Source organism: Pararge aegeria, chromosome 7 (genome assembly GCF_905163445.1).
Source record: "Pararge aegeria chromosome 7, ilParAegt1.1, whole genome shotgun sequence".
NCBI classification, from domain to species: domain Eukaryota; kingdom Metazoa; phylum Arthropoda; class Insecta; order Lepidoptera; family Nymphalidae; genus Pararge; species Pararge aegeria.
Genome location: NC_053186.1, coordinates 19,340,148 through 19,356,471, shown reverse-complemented (window position 1 = coordinate 19,356,471; position 16,324 = coordinate 19,340,148). Strand labels below are relative to the sequence as shown.

At 36.2% G+C, this 16,324-nt stretch overlaps 1 protein-coding gene across 1 annotated transcript in view; it reads right to left on the bottom strand.

Annotated features, from left to right (window-relative positions):
- Window positions 1-1,627: 1,627 nt before the first annotated feature.
- The window catches only part of LOC120625387 (helicostatins), a 63,311-nt gene continuing 48,614 nt past the window's right edge, over window positions 1,628-16,324 (bottom strand). The window contains exons 2-4 of the mRNA XM_039892427.1: window positions 5,801-6,052; window positions 4,274-4,395; window positions 1,628-2,253 (exon numbers count right to left, since the gene is read on the bottom strand). Of these exons, the coding sequence (XP_039748361.1) occupies window positions 1,946-2,253; window positions 4,274-4,395; window positions 5,801-6,052 (682 nt within the window). The 3' untranslated portion in view covers window positions 1,628-1,945. The remainder of the gene's footprint in view (window positions 2,254-4,273; window positions 4,396-5,800; window positions 6,053-16,324) is intronic.

Sequence of the window (16,324 nt, the reverse complement as noted above, 5' to 3'; positions counted from 1 at the left end):
TGTTCTTAGACTAGGGCGCGTTTGGAAGTCTCGTAGATTTAGTTTAAAGTTACCGAATGTAGATGGCACCACCGTCTCCCAATAATGGTACCTAATGATAAACGTATAAACTTCATAAGTGCCTGTGCTGTGATAGGTCTACGTGAATAAAACCTTTCTGAATTTGAATTTGAACTTACTGGAAGTGGAAATGCGGGAAAAAACCGTGGGAAACCAATATATTTTTAGCAAATAGTGTTTCGTATGACGGAGCATTTAGTAAGCTTACGTGCATAAAGCAGCACGTTGAAAGTAACAACTTTTCCTCTAGCTTGCTTTTTTAAAAGTTGGATAATTACTTTTTGGATAAGCCATCCATAAGTACATACAAACATACAAAAAAATCTTAGCTTTTCTCTTTATAATAATGCTAGCTGTCCGCGTTCTGTGTTTGCATTTATTAAGAACCTACTATAAAGCGTAAAGGGTTTATTTGCATAAGATAATACCTGACTCTTTTTTGTAAGGAAAAATATTTCATGCCTAAAACAGACGATTAAAAACACAATTTGATTTTGAAATACTTATATGAATCATGTACCTACACATACCATCATATTAAGATGAAATCTTAATATTACTGAAATTAAATACGTAGAACTATCGAAATAAGTTTGGGAATTTTTGAAACTTTATCGGTTTCAAATTAACAAACAAACAGATATTAGAAATATTATATTATAAATGTGAAAGCTTGGATGTTTGTTACTCAATCACGCAAAACGGCTGAACGGATTTGGATGAAATTTTAGCATGCATGTAGCCTTTGACATGGAAAAGAACATAGACTAACTTTTATCCCGATTCCTTAAAAGTCGTTCCCGAACTACTTAAGGAACCTTTACACCCAATTCTGAAGTCCACGCAGACGAAGTAACGGGCAGAAGCTAGTATATTATAATTTAATGTATCTTTTTATAATTTAATGTGTTTTTTTATTTATAGATTTTTTAGTAGGCGACGTTACTAAAAATTCCATACTTACGCTTATTTAAGTAGATTATATACGGCATTGACGGGAATAGGAGCGCAGGGAAGATGAATTAAAAACAAACAGATGATGCAATCTTCTAGGATTTGTATAATTTTCGCATTTCTTTTGTATAATAATTTGATTACATTCAAAACAATAAGTCTTACAGAAACTAACATAGAAGGCTCATAGAACTACGAAACATGTGGAGTTATCTTTGCTATAATTGACTACAATATATTTTTTTTTAATTAAATCTTCAAAATGTTATTATTAAATAACAAATAAGATAGGTAATTTGGCACGTTCGCTTGAAACTTTTGGATTTATTGATGTTGAATATATAATATCTAGTTTCATAGCTCTATGAATTAATATTTATAATAAGCAATTTCTCAGCTCACAATGGTTACTACCTATACATAAAACTACTTTAACAATAATTTACAAAATTAAATTAAAAATGCACTTTAAACTTACCAATTCATATAATGACCGGTATATAGTTATTAAAAATGACACCACAAATTTTGATTAGCTATGGTATGATATTTTTCTTTTAAATCTATTATGATTATTTCAAAATATTTTTTATGACCATTGAACACTAACAATCATGAAATAAATACCAAAAAAATTCTGACTAGAAACAGTGACAAGAATGAAAACTTACGTGGAATGAAATCCTCGCCAGATTATACGTATACATAAAAGAAACTTTATATTTTTTCCCTATTTTAAATGCGAGTTAAACAAGACGTCATTTTCCCATTTAAATATAAAGATGAAGATAAATTTCGGAGTAGGTATGAATTAATTTTATTATAATCTTAGATTTAAACAAAACCATAGACAAACTTAAAATATTAACAATTCACATTATACATAATCGTCGTATCCCACACAAGTTCTCATCGGAATTCCGTAAATAATCTAAACATCGAGATAGTTGTCGTTTTCGTCGTATGTCATATCCACGGACCTCTTGCCCAAGCCGAAACTGAACCTGTGCAGGTCCCTCTGCCGTTTTCCAAGGCCGAAATTGAATTTGCTTACAAGGCGTTTCCCAAGACCAAAGTTGTAGTTTCTAGCGCGTTTGCCGAGACCGAAATTGTACATATGCGGTCGCTTGCCGAGGCCGAAATCGTAGGTCCTTGCGCGTTTCTCCTCGGGGTCCTCGTCCTGTGATAACCTCTTGCCAAGACCGAAACTGTAGGGGCGGGCTCGCTTTACTTCATAAGCTGTTAAAAAAAGTTACTAAGGTTAATAATTTATACAAAACACAAATTGTCTGAATTCATAACAGGGGTTAGTTTATATTCAATGGCAAGTGATGTTTAGTGACGGTGTTACAATTTAACCATTGTAGTTAGATTTTCAAATAGCGGATACGGTCGGAAAGCATCTGTTTCCTCCTACTTAATACAACTAGAAATAAGAGTAGACTCAAGGCCAACATTCCAAAACATGCAAGAGTATATAAAACTACCGTTGGACGTCTATCGTCGCATCAATAAGGCACGTCGGAACCATATTTAGAATAAAGTCAACTATTTAGATTTTATGTTTTAAAAAAAATCCATTTAAAGAGAATTTCGGTTGTTAGGTTGTAGTTGATTTGTATCAACAACCGGTTGCCTTTTCAACAACTGGTTTGTCTGGCAATACATGTTTTGTTGAATTATTCTTCTTTTTATTGTCCCTATACCACGTTTCAAATCTGAAGACAGACTTATTGCTTTGGTTTATGCTGACATTTTACGACCGAGTGCCTGTCCGACATCAGCCTTATATGGAAATAATAATAAGCTGAATAAAAACATCTAAAATACAAAGGCAAATGACTACTCTACGAGTCTATGTTCTGTTGATGTTGTGAATCCGTTAACAATGAATTTACTATCTGCAGCCTGCACGCTGCCTTTCCACCAAAATATGGAGTTCCTAATTGCCGGTTTTTAAGATAAATTGCTGAATTTAGCGGTCAGAAATATGTCCAACTAGAACTGCTGCGGGTATCCTACTAATATTATAAATGTGAAAGTGTCGATGTTTGTTTCTCAATTACGCTAAAACGGCTGAACAAATTTGGATGAAATTTGGCATGCATGTAGCCTTTGATATGGAAAAGAACATAGGCTACCTTTTATCTGGATTCCTTAAGTAGTTCCTGAGGGAAAATTGATAATTGTTTACGAGCTAAGCCGCGGGCAGATAGCTTTGAAATTTGCTATGCTATGAAAAGGACATGTACTTGCTATACCGATCTCTCAAATAGCTCCCGTGTTAAGATTAAAAATTTTTAACGAGAAGAGAAGCTTTAGACCCAATTCTGAAGTCAACGCAGACGAAGTCGCGGGCAGATGCTAGTCATTTTATAATCCTTACTACTTATTATACTCATTGATATAATATGTTACTATGGTATGTCACTGATTATTCTCGTAAATGCAAAGGTGTGTTTGTGTGTTTGTTCTTTCTTCACGCCCTAAATAAGCAACCAATCGACTTGATTTTTGGCACAGAGTTAATTGAAACATGGGCTTAACTTCATATCCCAGGATTCCAAACGGTTCCCACAGGTTTTGGAAAAAACCGTAATAAACGCGGATGAAGAATGCGGGCGACAGCTAGTTAATTATAATTGTATAATTATTTTAACAGTGTAATATTTAGTTTTTGTTTTATTGTTACAATTACTCTTTGTTTGTACACCACATTAAGTAAAGATTATAAACAAGAAAACGGAAATATCTCGCTATATAACTAATATAAATGAAAGGGACTTGACTAGTAGAATAATGTACACTATATTGAATGTTACGGCTCTTCAAATATTCAATTTATGTACAAGAAAACTGAAATATCTCGCTTATAATATTATAAATACCTAATATTATAAATGAGAAAGTTTCTATGAATGGTTGGATGTAGGTATGGATGTTTGTTATTCTTTCACGAAAAAACTACTGAACTAGTTTGACTGAATTTTAGAAAGGAGATAGATTATACCCTGGGTTATCACAGAGGCTGCTTTTAATTCCGGGAAAATGTACGGTGTCCGATGGATTCATGAAAAACCAAAAATCCGCCTAAAAAGACGCGGGCAACAGCTGGTGAACACATAACTAGATAAATAATTAGTCTAATTAACAACAAATAACTAGTCCAATTTGATTAGTTTTGCCGCAAATAGTCCGTTTGTATGATGTATTATTGGTAATAGTGTTTTTTTATTCCTTTGACCAGATAGATATTTACCTGGTGTATCATCGTACTGGTCGAATACGTCGTAAGACCCCTGGTCCATTTCGTTGGGAAACTCTTCAGTTTGGTCCACGTCGATGGAACGCTTGCCTAGACCGAAAGAGTACGGACGTGATCTGCAATAAAAAAAAACTGTAAAATTCATCGTTTCATATATATGAAATAAACATTTTATTTTATTTTATTTGATATACGAGTATGTTTTATATTTTAGTCTAGGCCCTGTACCCATTAGTTTTTCAACACATAATATGTTCTTTATATATTATTATGAACATATTACGAAGGAATATTGAGAAGGTAAGGTAAGGGTGAAGCCGTAAGAGCTCTGAAGAAGGTCTATGCCTGATTGAGGGAGGCCGGAGATACCCGAATCATCGAGATAACCGAATGTTCAGCATTCATCAATTTACTATATGTTTGTGTGGTGTACAGCTAAAGTGTATTCATTCATTCATTCATTCATTCATCGTTATCAACCCATTACCGGCCGACTGAAATTCACCGGCCTCCTCTCAGAATGAGAAGGATTCAGGCCATCTTGAAGTTTGAACGAATTGCTTCCAAACACATCTACATCTGGGCGGGGGACACTAACAACGAATCTAATATCGGAATAAAAAAAAAAGAGGCCTGTGGCCGCCATCTTTAAGTTTTTTTTTATCGAACCGTTTGCTTTCAAAAACGATATACTAGCGTCCTCGTGGAGTCTAACAACAGATCTGGTATCAGAATAAAAAAAAAGTGTCCACCTCGCTGGTTATGTGGGAATTCACACGCCTCTGAGAACATTATGGAGAACTCTCAGGAGTGTTGGTTATCTCACGATGTTTTCCTTTACCGTTAAATGGAGAAATTAAAAACGCACATTACTCTGGAAACTAGAGTCACCTTTTTGACGGTAACATTTACCACGTTAGTTACGGCCATACATAAAAATATCACACGTATCAAAATTCGCAAGGAATCGAACCTGAGACCACAGCAATCACTGCACCAGTGAGTTCGTGTAGTAATACGTAGAAAATATTTAATTACTAGTACCATACTATACACCATGACAGATTTCAAATCCAAGATGGCCGCCACCACAGCATGGCGAATTACACTTTCTCAATGGCAAATGAAAGGGGCTTGACTAGTAGAATAATGTACACTATCTTGAATTTTAGGGCTCTTTAAATTTTTAATTTATGTATTGTTAAATAAATAAAATACCTTCACGAATAGCGCAGGTACGCCATCACTACTCACTGCTATGTACATATTTTGTATATAATCAACGCATCAACAGTGCCATCTATGTGCCTATTTGAATAAAGAAATATTTGACTTTGACAGACGTTCTCCTACTCTTTTGTAATATTTCTTTCTAATTACACGTGATTGATTATTGTTCAATGCTAATAACGTCAATAATCAATTGTGGTTAGAATAACCGTTGCTGTTATTCTAACCACGCCGTATAAAAATTCAAAGCGCCCCTGATTTCTAATAATAATATAAATATCAGGCTCCTACCTTTTCCCCAATCCAAAGTTATAGACAGGCAGTCTCTTGTACTCTGAGACGTAGCTGTAGGCGCGTTTGCCCAACCCGAAGTCATAGTGGGGAGATCTCTTCTCCATTTGCACCACGTCATCTGGTGCGGGGTCTTGTATGGCCTCGAGCTGGTCGGGGCGGTCGTGGGTGACCTGATCATTCCGGGTGGCTTCGGGCACGCCCACAGCCGCGCCGATGACTAGGATGATGACTAGAGTAGTGTAGAGCATTCTGAAACAAGATGGATCAGCATCATCAACACCCTGGTTAATATTCTATTCTTTTAGTATTGCAATTTTTTTTTCAATTCCTCAACAAGTATGATGACGCACTCTAAGATGGTAACGAGCTAACCTGTAAGAGAGTGTTATATGGCAGCGAAACAACTGACATGGTACCGACATGGTACCGAAACGCTTAATCGCTTAGCGGTAGCGTGCGCTTAGCGGGAGGGTGATAACTAGCCGCGACCGAAGTCCCCCACCAGACCATAACAGAGAAATTCCAGAAATTATATATTCTTGAACCGGGGCCCTCCTACTTACAACCACGAAGCTCACCGCTGCGAAAATGAGGTCGTCAAAAATTAATGAGGGTTAGAATACGACTGGTGGTCAGTGGTACAGAAATATTAAATTAAACAACAAGCCTGCCTTCTGATATGTTGGTCATTCCACACAACGCGGAAGAGAAGGGCAAGAGAGAACCTACAAATCGATATTTGCATAATTGAAATAACGTTTCTTAAATATAGTTCAACGGGTACATACCACGATAATATTTTGGGATTTGTCGATATTTCAACCCAATTGCATGGATCGTGGTTAATCACGAAAACCTTAGTTTAAAATCTTTAAAAAAAGTGTTAAAATTCATTTGTTATATAAATGCACCATGCAATTGATTAAATTTTTGAAAGCAGGCTGCTCTTCTCTCATTTTCCCCAAGATAATGGTAAATTTTAAATCGTCGATTTAATTATAAAGGAGCAACTAAGTTTTTCGTCGGTTTCTTCTCGGTATTTGGTATTCCAATATTTAATTCAAAAATGCTTATATTCTTATTCTTTCGATCTTTTCTAGAAATTTGTGGGTAATTTGAAAATAAAATGACTGCATGCGCGTGAGCGAACAAAGACTTGTTCCGCGACCGTCTACGAGGCAATACGTTGTTGCTGGGCGTGAATATTTCTATGTGAAACGTTTTCACGGTGTAATGCAACCGTCTATCGGCGTTGGATCAACGTGTGTTGCGAAAGATCCCTTGCAAGAATCAAATACAGTGGAAAGTGATGTGTCAAGTTTGCTGAGCCGAGCGCAGTGCGTGACATTAGCGGTTCATCCCATTTGGGGTGAAGTGGATACAAGGTTGGTGGTCGAAACATATTTCTGTTTTATACACAAATATACAGTTGTAACATAAAAATGCTGCGAGAACCCTACACTCCGTGTTATTTTATATTCTAAACTTATGTCTAATGCAAATCTAGGGACGTTTGTTCAAATCTATTACAGGCCCCACAGTAGATTTATCCGGGACTGGCAACAGAGAATTAGGATTCTAGACAAAAAGAAGCTCACAAACGCAGCTTAGTTTAATCTCTTTCAGAAGTTAAATTAGTAAAGCTAGAAATTACCGACCGTTGTTCATATTAAATCAAATCATGTAATTTAACCATGAACACAAGTTAATAAGCTTAGCCCGGCTTTGCCTCCCCACGGTTTCACAATATTCGCTCGCAGGGAGGGGTCGGCGGACGGGTTTATTAAGGCCTACGCATTAAATATTTTGCACGTTATTACCTACATCATGTACCAAAATAATAAGAGCTTGGTGCCTTCATAGCTCAGTGGTTCAGTAGAGCGCCGGAATTCTCATTTGGCATGATTATTTTATGTCGTGTTGTCCGCCACTTCTCGCGGGTGTCGTACGAATCGAATAGCGACAGCGTATTCTATGCTGCTACTGCGACCACCCACCCTTCTAACCAGCGTGGCAGTTCTGGGCAAAGCCTCCCTTCGGGTGAGGCCTGTAGTTCAGCATTGGATTGTTAAAGGCTATTGACGATAATGATACGTTCGTAGTACGGCCTCGTTGCTCAAGTGGTGAGCATGTTCAGCTACGGATATCGACATCCTGATTTTGATTACTGTGTCGGGTTATTAATTTTATCTGTATTGGGGTTTGCTTTAAAACAAAACTCACTGCCAGATCGGAGTTATAAATTTGTGGTAGAAAATGAAAATTGTAATTAATATATACTCCACGAAAAGCACGAGAATCTGTATGGTGTAATTTATAATTTCTTTAATCTTTATCCTCCACACCAAAAAAAACTTACTTCAGCAATGAATATTTCTTAAGAAACTGTCTTAACCATTGTTAGTTGTAAAGTTAACATCTCCTGAGGATGCTCTGGTGTCGGAGCGAAACGTGCGTAGAGAGTGCATTGCCGAAGATCTTTTTGGTGTGGAGTTTAAAGATTTAAGAAATTAAAAATTACACCGTACTGACTCTCCTACTTTTCGCGGAGGATGGCAAATTAAGCTCAATTTTATTTTGTATTATGAAATTCCGTAAAGTAACGCCTGGTTCTATCTATTGCTAGTGTTAAACTATGAGATACAGGAATATCTCGGATAGCAATTTAAGACGTCAAATATTACAAATACTTGGTAAATAACGTATTGGCAATTGCCATAAGAATCTAGCCCCAATCTACTAAAAGGATTAATGGATTCGCTGATAAGAATAAAGTTACCATTTCTAAGATTTCTCTAAGTGAATTTAATCATATCGAATCATTTTAAGTTGAGTCAATACGCTTAACCAAATCTTACTACTAATTGTGTAAATAGCAGTGGAGTCTGTGAAGTAAATTCCATTTTAGCATTTTAGATGTCTTCAACTAAGTAGCTTTGCTCTAATCTTAATGCCTTTGTCAAATTTTATAATAGAACTTATACTTGTAGAACCTAATTTCAAATTGAATATTGTCGCGCAAAATTCCAAAAAAATTATTTATTTATTTATTATTGTGATTATGAACATAAGATACATGAAGTGTACAAAGGAAAGCTTATCTCTATAAGAGATCTCTTCCAGCTACCCCAGGATGTGAGTAAGATGATTTAATTGTCGTATAGGTCAAATAAAGGTACAATATACTTCATAATAACAACTAAGGATTTTCAATATATCTAAATAATAACAATATTTAAATAATATAAATATAAATATATATCTATAATAAGTAAACAGTGATAAATATACTATGACAACGATAGATAATGCCCTTTACATTACAAAATTCGTCAGAATCCGAAAATGGAGATTAGTTTTTTGTCATCATAGGAACAAAAGACCAGCCCACTTCCCCTCCAAGAATAAGAAGGTTTAGTTTAGTTTTGGAGACCCTGTAATGGGCAAGTAAAGAGTTGGTAATAAGCATTCGGTTGACTCGGTGATTCGGGCATCTTCGGCCAACCTCGGGAGTCCTTCAATCAGGCGAAGATCTGCTATCTAGAATTTTTTAAGAGGTGGTATAGTGAAGCCGCTTTTACATACAAGATGGCGCCACTAGATGAGATGGCTAAAGACGAAACCAGATTCGGACCATTTAGCAAAGCGTAAGAATCACGAACTACATATATTATGTACAAAACAATATTGGTAAACTTTGGGAAAATGGAAAATTTGAATTTGTAATGAAGATTCCTGTGGACTTAATTAAGATAGAGGTGTATTGCCTAACTAAACCTGTCTGCCTAAATAATAAATATCAGTACGGTATGTTTATTTTATGTTTTAGACAGTTTATTGCGTCGGTTATGAATAAACAATGGACTGTAACAATATAAATATTAGAAGCAAAAATAAACTCATTGTGCAGTTTACTAGGCTACATAAAATTGCTAATGCATTCAAGGGAAATTATTTTATAACAAATTACCGAATGAAATCTTTGAGATGTCTCTCAATAAGTTCAAAGTTTAACTAAAACGTAAGCTTACAGAAAAATCCTATTATAATGTTAAGGATTACTTAAACGATAAAAAAGCTTGGGTGTGAATGGCTCTAACTTAGTGTATAGTGTAATATAAATTTACTGTGAGATGGTGATAACGTGATGATGGTGACGAAACGCGCCCTGGTCTAAGACCAGGGCGCGTTTGGAACCCTCGTAGCTTTAGGTTTAAGTTGGCGAATGAAGTTATCACCATCCCCTTACAATTATGGCCTGCCTGTGCCTGTGATAGGCCTACATGAATAAAGAAGTTCTGAATTTAAATTTGAACAATAAGTGTTAAATTGGAATTTCTTACTAGGGTTGTCTGTTTTATTAAAACGGGCCAAAGCACAACGTCTCGTTTGTAATAATCGGTCTTATATAGGTGACGTATAAGTATTAAAATATCTATACATAGTTACTGCTTACATTACCCTTCCGTAGTTGGGTGAAAAAGTGTTCAAGCACCCACGAGAAATCTTTAGAATTCCTAAATACCTATTTGTCCACAAAACTTGGTGTAGTTTATATTTAGCTGCAACCCGGAAGCTTTTTTAGCTTTAACAAAAAATATCTTATTCTCAAGGCTTTAAAGACGAACTTCTATCGTACGCTGTCACTGTTATGTGCAGTTGAAAAGGAATGCAGGGCGATTTAAAATTCAATCTTATGAATTTCTAAGGGTGGGTGATATAAATCGTGCCACGTAAAAAGAGCGTTGCAGTCAAAGTCGGGACATTCATTATTGAAATTATAATACATTACTCTTGTTTTAAACATAGCGTCGTGCTTTGTCCACTGTAAGTGTCACGGAGCCTGGTTAGTAACCGATAACCCCCGGTTATCAGTTATTATAATAAAACCAAGCCGCAACGGAGCAAAGGTATGCTCTAAAAGTTTCTCATTTGTGTGATATGAGACCACCTTTGCCAAGCAGTTAGTGGAGGATTATGATAATTTTTAATATACATTAAACTTAGCAAGGTGCATAGTGTACTAAAGTTCCCAATTGGAAAGACAGCCAGCGTTCTTTTTTCGTGCGACAAAGTTTAGCTACTGTGGTCGCCTGGTAAAGAAATTCTTATCAGATAGGAATCTTGTTTATTTTGCGGTTTCTTGTGTATTGGCATCGCATGAATTGTTGATACTTATATGCTGTTTTAACCCAGGTTTTGAGAACTGAAAGAGTTATGATTTAAGTAAAAAGGATTTAAAGCTAGCACTTTTTTGTTTACAATAAAAATGTGATAATATTATGAAAATTAAGCTTAATTTGCTATACTCCGCGAAAAGCAGGAGAATCTGTGTGGTGTAATTTATAATTTCTTAAATACTCCAAACAGATCTTGGGCAATGTACCCTCTACGCACGTTCCGCTCCGAAACCGGAGCATCCCATAAGAATGCGTTCATTTATTGTAGTTTACGAAGATATTCGATTAAATGTTCACCATTGAATGCTCAAGTTTGTGGTGCCATTACCTTTTCGAGTTGCCAGGCTAAGCTATTGTTTTATGAACTTTTAAGCTCTGGTAAATTTTCGTTTACTTAACAACCTGACACCGTATCGAAGAGAACGTGACGGTTGGTCGCTCTTTGATCCATTACGCAGCCGATATGTAGTTCATAAGAACGTGAGTACGTGGGGCGGGAATAAAAAGACAGACTACCTATCTCATTCTGTTAACTTATTAGTTGGAGTTATTAAATTGCTTTAGAAAATCCATATTAAAAAGTCTTAAAATGTCGAAATTGTATGTTTTTTCTTTGTTTGTTGCTATGGCCAGCTGAACGACTGCACTGCACTGGTGACATTTCTTGATGAAATTTAGCGCAAATTTAAACATTTGTTAAGTGTCTTAACAATTATTCATTCAAAAGCGAAACGTACGTAGAGGGTACATTGCTGAAGATATGTTTGGTGTGGAGTATAAAGATTGATGAAATTATAAATTACACCATACAGATTGTCCTACTTTTCGCGGAGTATAGCAAATTAAGCTTAATTTTCATAATATTACCAAAATTGGTAACCTTCACTTATTGTAATGAATCTAAATAATATTAATGTGTCGTATGTGTGTGTGTGTGTGTGTGTGTAGTATTATTTTAACATCATATTATTAGTAAAACCTTATTTTTTTGTTTTATTATTATTAAGGGTAAAAGTTCATCGTGATTGGCCTAACTAACGATTGGAACCCAAAACCTTGTGATCTGTATTTAAACATGCTAGCCACTGGACCATCGCGGCATGTGGTTAACGTAATACGTTTACCTACACCATTATCTAGTACGGTGGAGGTAGGGGGTCACTTTAATTTTCGAGATGACATTATAAAAGCTCTGCAGCTGATGTTCCGGAGATCCTATTACTGGATATCCCGCCCGAGAGCTTATCGACGTTCGCTTGGACACACAAACATAAGTCCGCCTGTATACATAACGCTATACACGTATATGTCCAAAATTAATCAACATATTGTGTGCAGTGGTGGAACGTAGATAGGTGAGAAACAAACAGACAATCTTTGCATTTTCCATATTCATTATAATGACATTAAGTGGGAAGTCCCGGGTTCGATTCCCAGTAGAGGCAATTTGGAAAAATATAATTTTTGAATTTTGTCAGTTCTGGGCTGGTTGGCGGCTTTAGTTACCACCCTACCGAAAAGGCCGTGCAGCCAAGCTATTTAGCGTTTCGATCGCATAGAAACGTTGTGATTTAGGTATAATATTAAAGGCTTTTAAAGGCTGCATCATTTCTAACCAGCAGGTAAGATTGCCAAGTCAAGGCAAGTAATCATGCCCCGTCTATTTAAAAATCGGTTGTACCCTGTGAGAACATTATGGAGAACACTCGGGCATGAATTTTACCACGTGTTTTTCATGTTTTATTGTACCACTCCTGAGAAAAGACCAACTATTCGATATGAGGGATAAATAACAAAGAAATTTTGAAACTTTAAAACTAAGCGGCTACCTGTACGTTGCTAACCTCCGTGCTAAAATATTTACAGTTTACACAAAGTGTTTTGTTCCTATCGCCTAAGCGTCCGCTAGAAACACCTGCCGGCAACTCCACTTTGATGTGGTCGGTATCGAAAACTAACATGGACCTGTGAGCCGTTTTACGACGCTGTGTCCGTAAAGGGATAACGATACGGTGTCGTATATTGTACTCTGTAGCTGGGGGTTTATGAACTAATTAGCCCCATACCAGATTAGCCCATAAGTAAAATTAGTAATTGTTGAATAGAAGCAGGCGTTGCTTTGCAATATTCCATTATGTAATCTGAAAATCAAGCTTAACTAGCAATACTCCACGAAAAGCAGAATAATCTGTATGGTGTAGTTTATAATTTCTTCAATCTTTATACTCCACTCCAAACAGATCTTAGGCAATGTATCTACGCACGTTTTGCTCCAAAACCGGAGCATTTTCAAGAGATGTCGACTTTACAATGAATAATTGTTAAGTAACTACAATGGATAATTGTTCACAATGAATTTTTGTGAAGTGTCTAAACCATTATTCATTCAAAGTAAACATCTCCTGAGGATGCTCCGGTTTAGCTTGCATGTTAAAGCTTAATTTTAATTTCTTCTTCGGCAACACTTTACGCACGTTAAGCTTCGACACCGAAGCATCCTTAGAAGATGTTGACTTTACAATGAATAATTGTTAAGGTAATTCATTATCACTATCTTCATATCAACCCATTGCCGGACCAACACGGGCACGGGTTTCCTCCCACAGTGAGAAGGGGTTAAGGCTGGAATCCACCACGCTGGCACAGTGCGAATTGGTGGACTCCACACACCATTAAGAACGTTAAGGAAAACTCTCAGGCATGCAGGTTTCCTCAGGATGTTTTCCTTTCGAATCCTGTCCTGGGATTCGAACTAGGCCCCCCAAAAGTCAAGTCGATGTCTTGTCGAAGTGCAAGCACTGGGCCGTCATCAAGGTAATTGTATTGTAACAATTATTCATTAAAGTTTGACGTCACATATAGTGGTCAAGAGAGTGTAGCGAATGGCGTGTTATAGAGAATCAGCGTAGAGATAACAGTGATTGCCTATCAACCGGGTACCTACTAGATAGCTTATCTGCAATGACATCGAGTGAACAAGTGACTGCTTTTAAATACCCTTGTTTTTTTTAAGCGACAAATAATGCGTAGAGAAATGTATGGTTAGCACGATAGGATACGGATAACGAAGATCCCGGGACGGACGAATATGATTATTTTCGGTTAATAATTGTTTGAGCCCACCAACCTGCGGCTAAGAAGCGTGATGGGTAAAACTTTAATTTCACTCTCCCCGAAGAGAGATGAGACCTATGCCCCACAGTGATGTTACGATACAGTTATTGTTGAATTTTTAATGACAAGGTTGCTTGGAAGCTGTCAGTTGTGCGTGTTGTGCCTGAAACCACAGAATTATGAACATACGGAATCCTCATTCAACCATTATTGCATGCAGTCCAAAAACAGTTAAAACGCCCCGCGCACTTCTCACTTAACAACCGCGGAATGTTGCTAGCTCACAAACTTTTCCCATTTTCCCCATTTCATGGTAAACGTTTAGAACATTAGATGAAAATAATTACTGTCAACTGCTAGTTAGTTATGAATTTTGAATTTTTTTGAATTTCGAGAAACATTACTAAAATATTGCACACCACAAAAAGTACAAAAAAAAGAAAAGTTTAACATAACAACGTATACAATTTAGCGGCCTTATCGCTTCATAGCGATTTCTTCCAGACAACCAATGGCGAAGAAAAGAAATACAGAAAATAGTTAGGTGGTGCATATACCCATAAAAAAAATGTTGATTCTTAAATAAATATTTATAAAACCATATTGAGTTATTTATTCTGTACCTGAACTTTAATCTGGACCTACCATTATTATTGAAAAGTTCTTTAATTTTTAAAACGCGTTTTACTTTCAATTACTTTTTTCTGCAAAAACATTTTAACATAATATTTTCTGTGGGCGCTTTTCTAGTCAACTTCATCACACGAGGGCCCTTATTCCCCCCATTTTACCTCTTTTGTGTTTACTTTATTCATTATGCAGTTCAGGCACATCCGTTCAACGCAAACTGGAGCAACCTTTGTGCACGAGCTCAGACATAATTTTTAATTTTCTTCTTTAAATATAGAGAAAAAAGTAACAATATCGTACTTAAATGTATTTTTTATAATGTAATCAAACGGCGCACGATAATCGATAAAGGAAGTAATGGGCATTCCCTCGGGCTTACAACTCAGAATGAGTACTACTTTTTTGTAACTACGTTCTCGAATCACATGTAATTGGTTTCCCAGTGTAATGTCACTTTACAGATATAATATGATTTATTTATTTTTTTGTATGAAATAAATGAAAACTGAATTTTGAAAAGTCGTAGGACAAACGACAGCTTTCTGTTTATTTTTATTTAACCTGTTCTGTGTTTAATTGTGTACTTTTAGTGTGAACAAAAAGCGTGAAACACGCGTCATCGTCAACGCACTTTTCTCGTACAAAACTAGATAGTTGATATTTAAGTTTATAATGTGTTAAGCTATTATTAGATACGTTGTAGGATATGTACATTGGGTTGCCTTTATTATATTATAACAACAAAGGGCTGATGATTGTAAAAAAATATTTTAGTCTCTCGCAACATTTCTACGTGACTAGACTGGAGGAGTCAATTACGTCCAGTCCCCTTAAAACCGAACAATCAAGTACTGAATAGATCCAATCACGACCTCGCGCTTTAGGTTTATATATTAAAATTAATAAGAGTATTCCTTGTTAGTTAATACTTCCGCAGTGGTGTGTGCTGTGGTTCTTACGACGAAGGTCACAGGTTCAGTTATATGCACAAGTTTAAAGAATTTGTTAAAACACATTTATTACAGCGAGGTTATTATACAATTGATGAATTTTTTAACGACAAGGTTACTTGGAGGCATCCGGCTCCGCTTTCAGCTCTCACAAGATAGAAAAATGAATTTTAAAATGTAAAATGTAAATTGTTGATGTTGGAAAAGAGCAACTGCTGAGTTTCTTGCCGGCTTCTTCTCGGTAGAATCTGCCTTCCGAACCGGTGGTAGAGTCACTACAAACAGACAGACTTGACGTTTCAAAAGTGCTTATATTAGGCCTACTGTAAATAAATGAATTTTGAATTTTTTGAATTTTTGATGAGATTGCAGTCAAGGTCTAACTTGTATGGGAATAAAAAAAATGATTTATCAATTAATTTTACGCTGTTGGCATAGTTAATAATTGAATCATTCGCCTCAACCGCTTGCTTATATTAACAAGGTCAGACCGAGAGGTTAAAATTATCTATTCTATTAAAATTCGAGAGCCTAAACATCGTCCGGGTATCAATTGGTATCTACCCACCCTACCCTAGTCCTGCCCTATCTCTGATCTCGCAATCGAGTCCGTACCTGACTCCGTGAAATTTTGCAGACATTTTTAT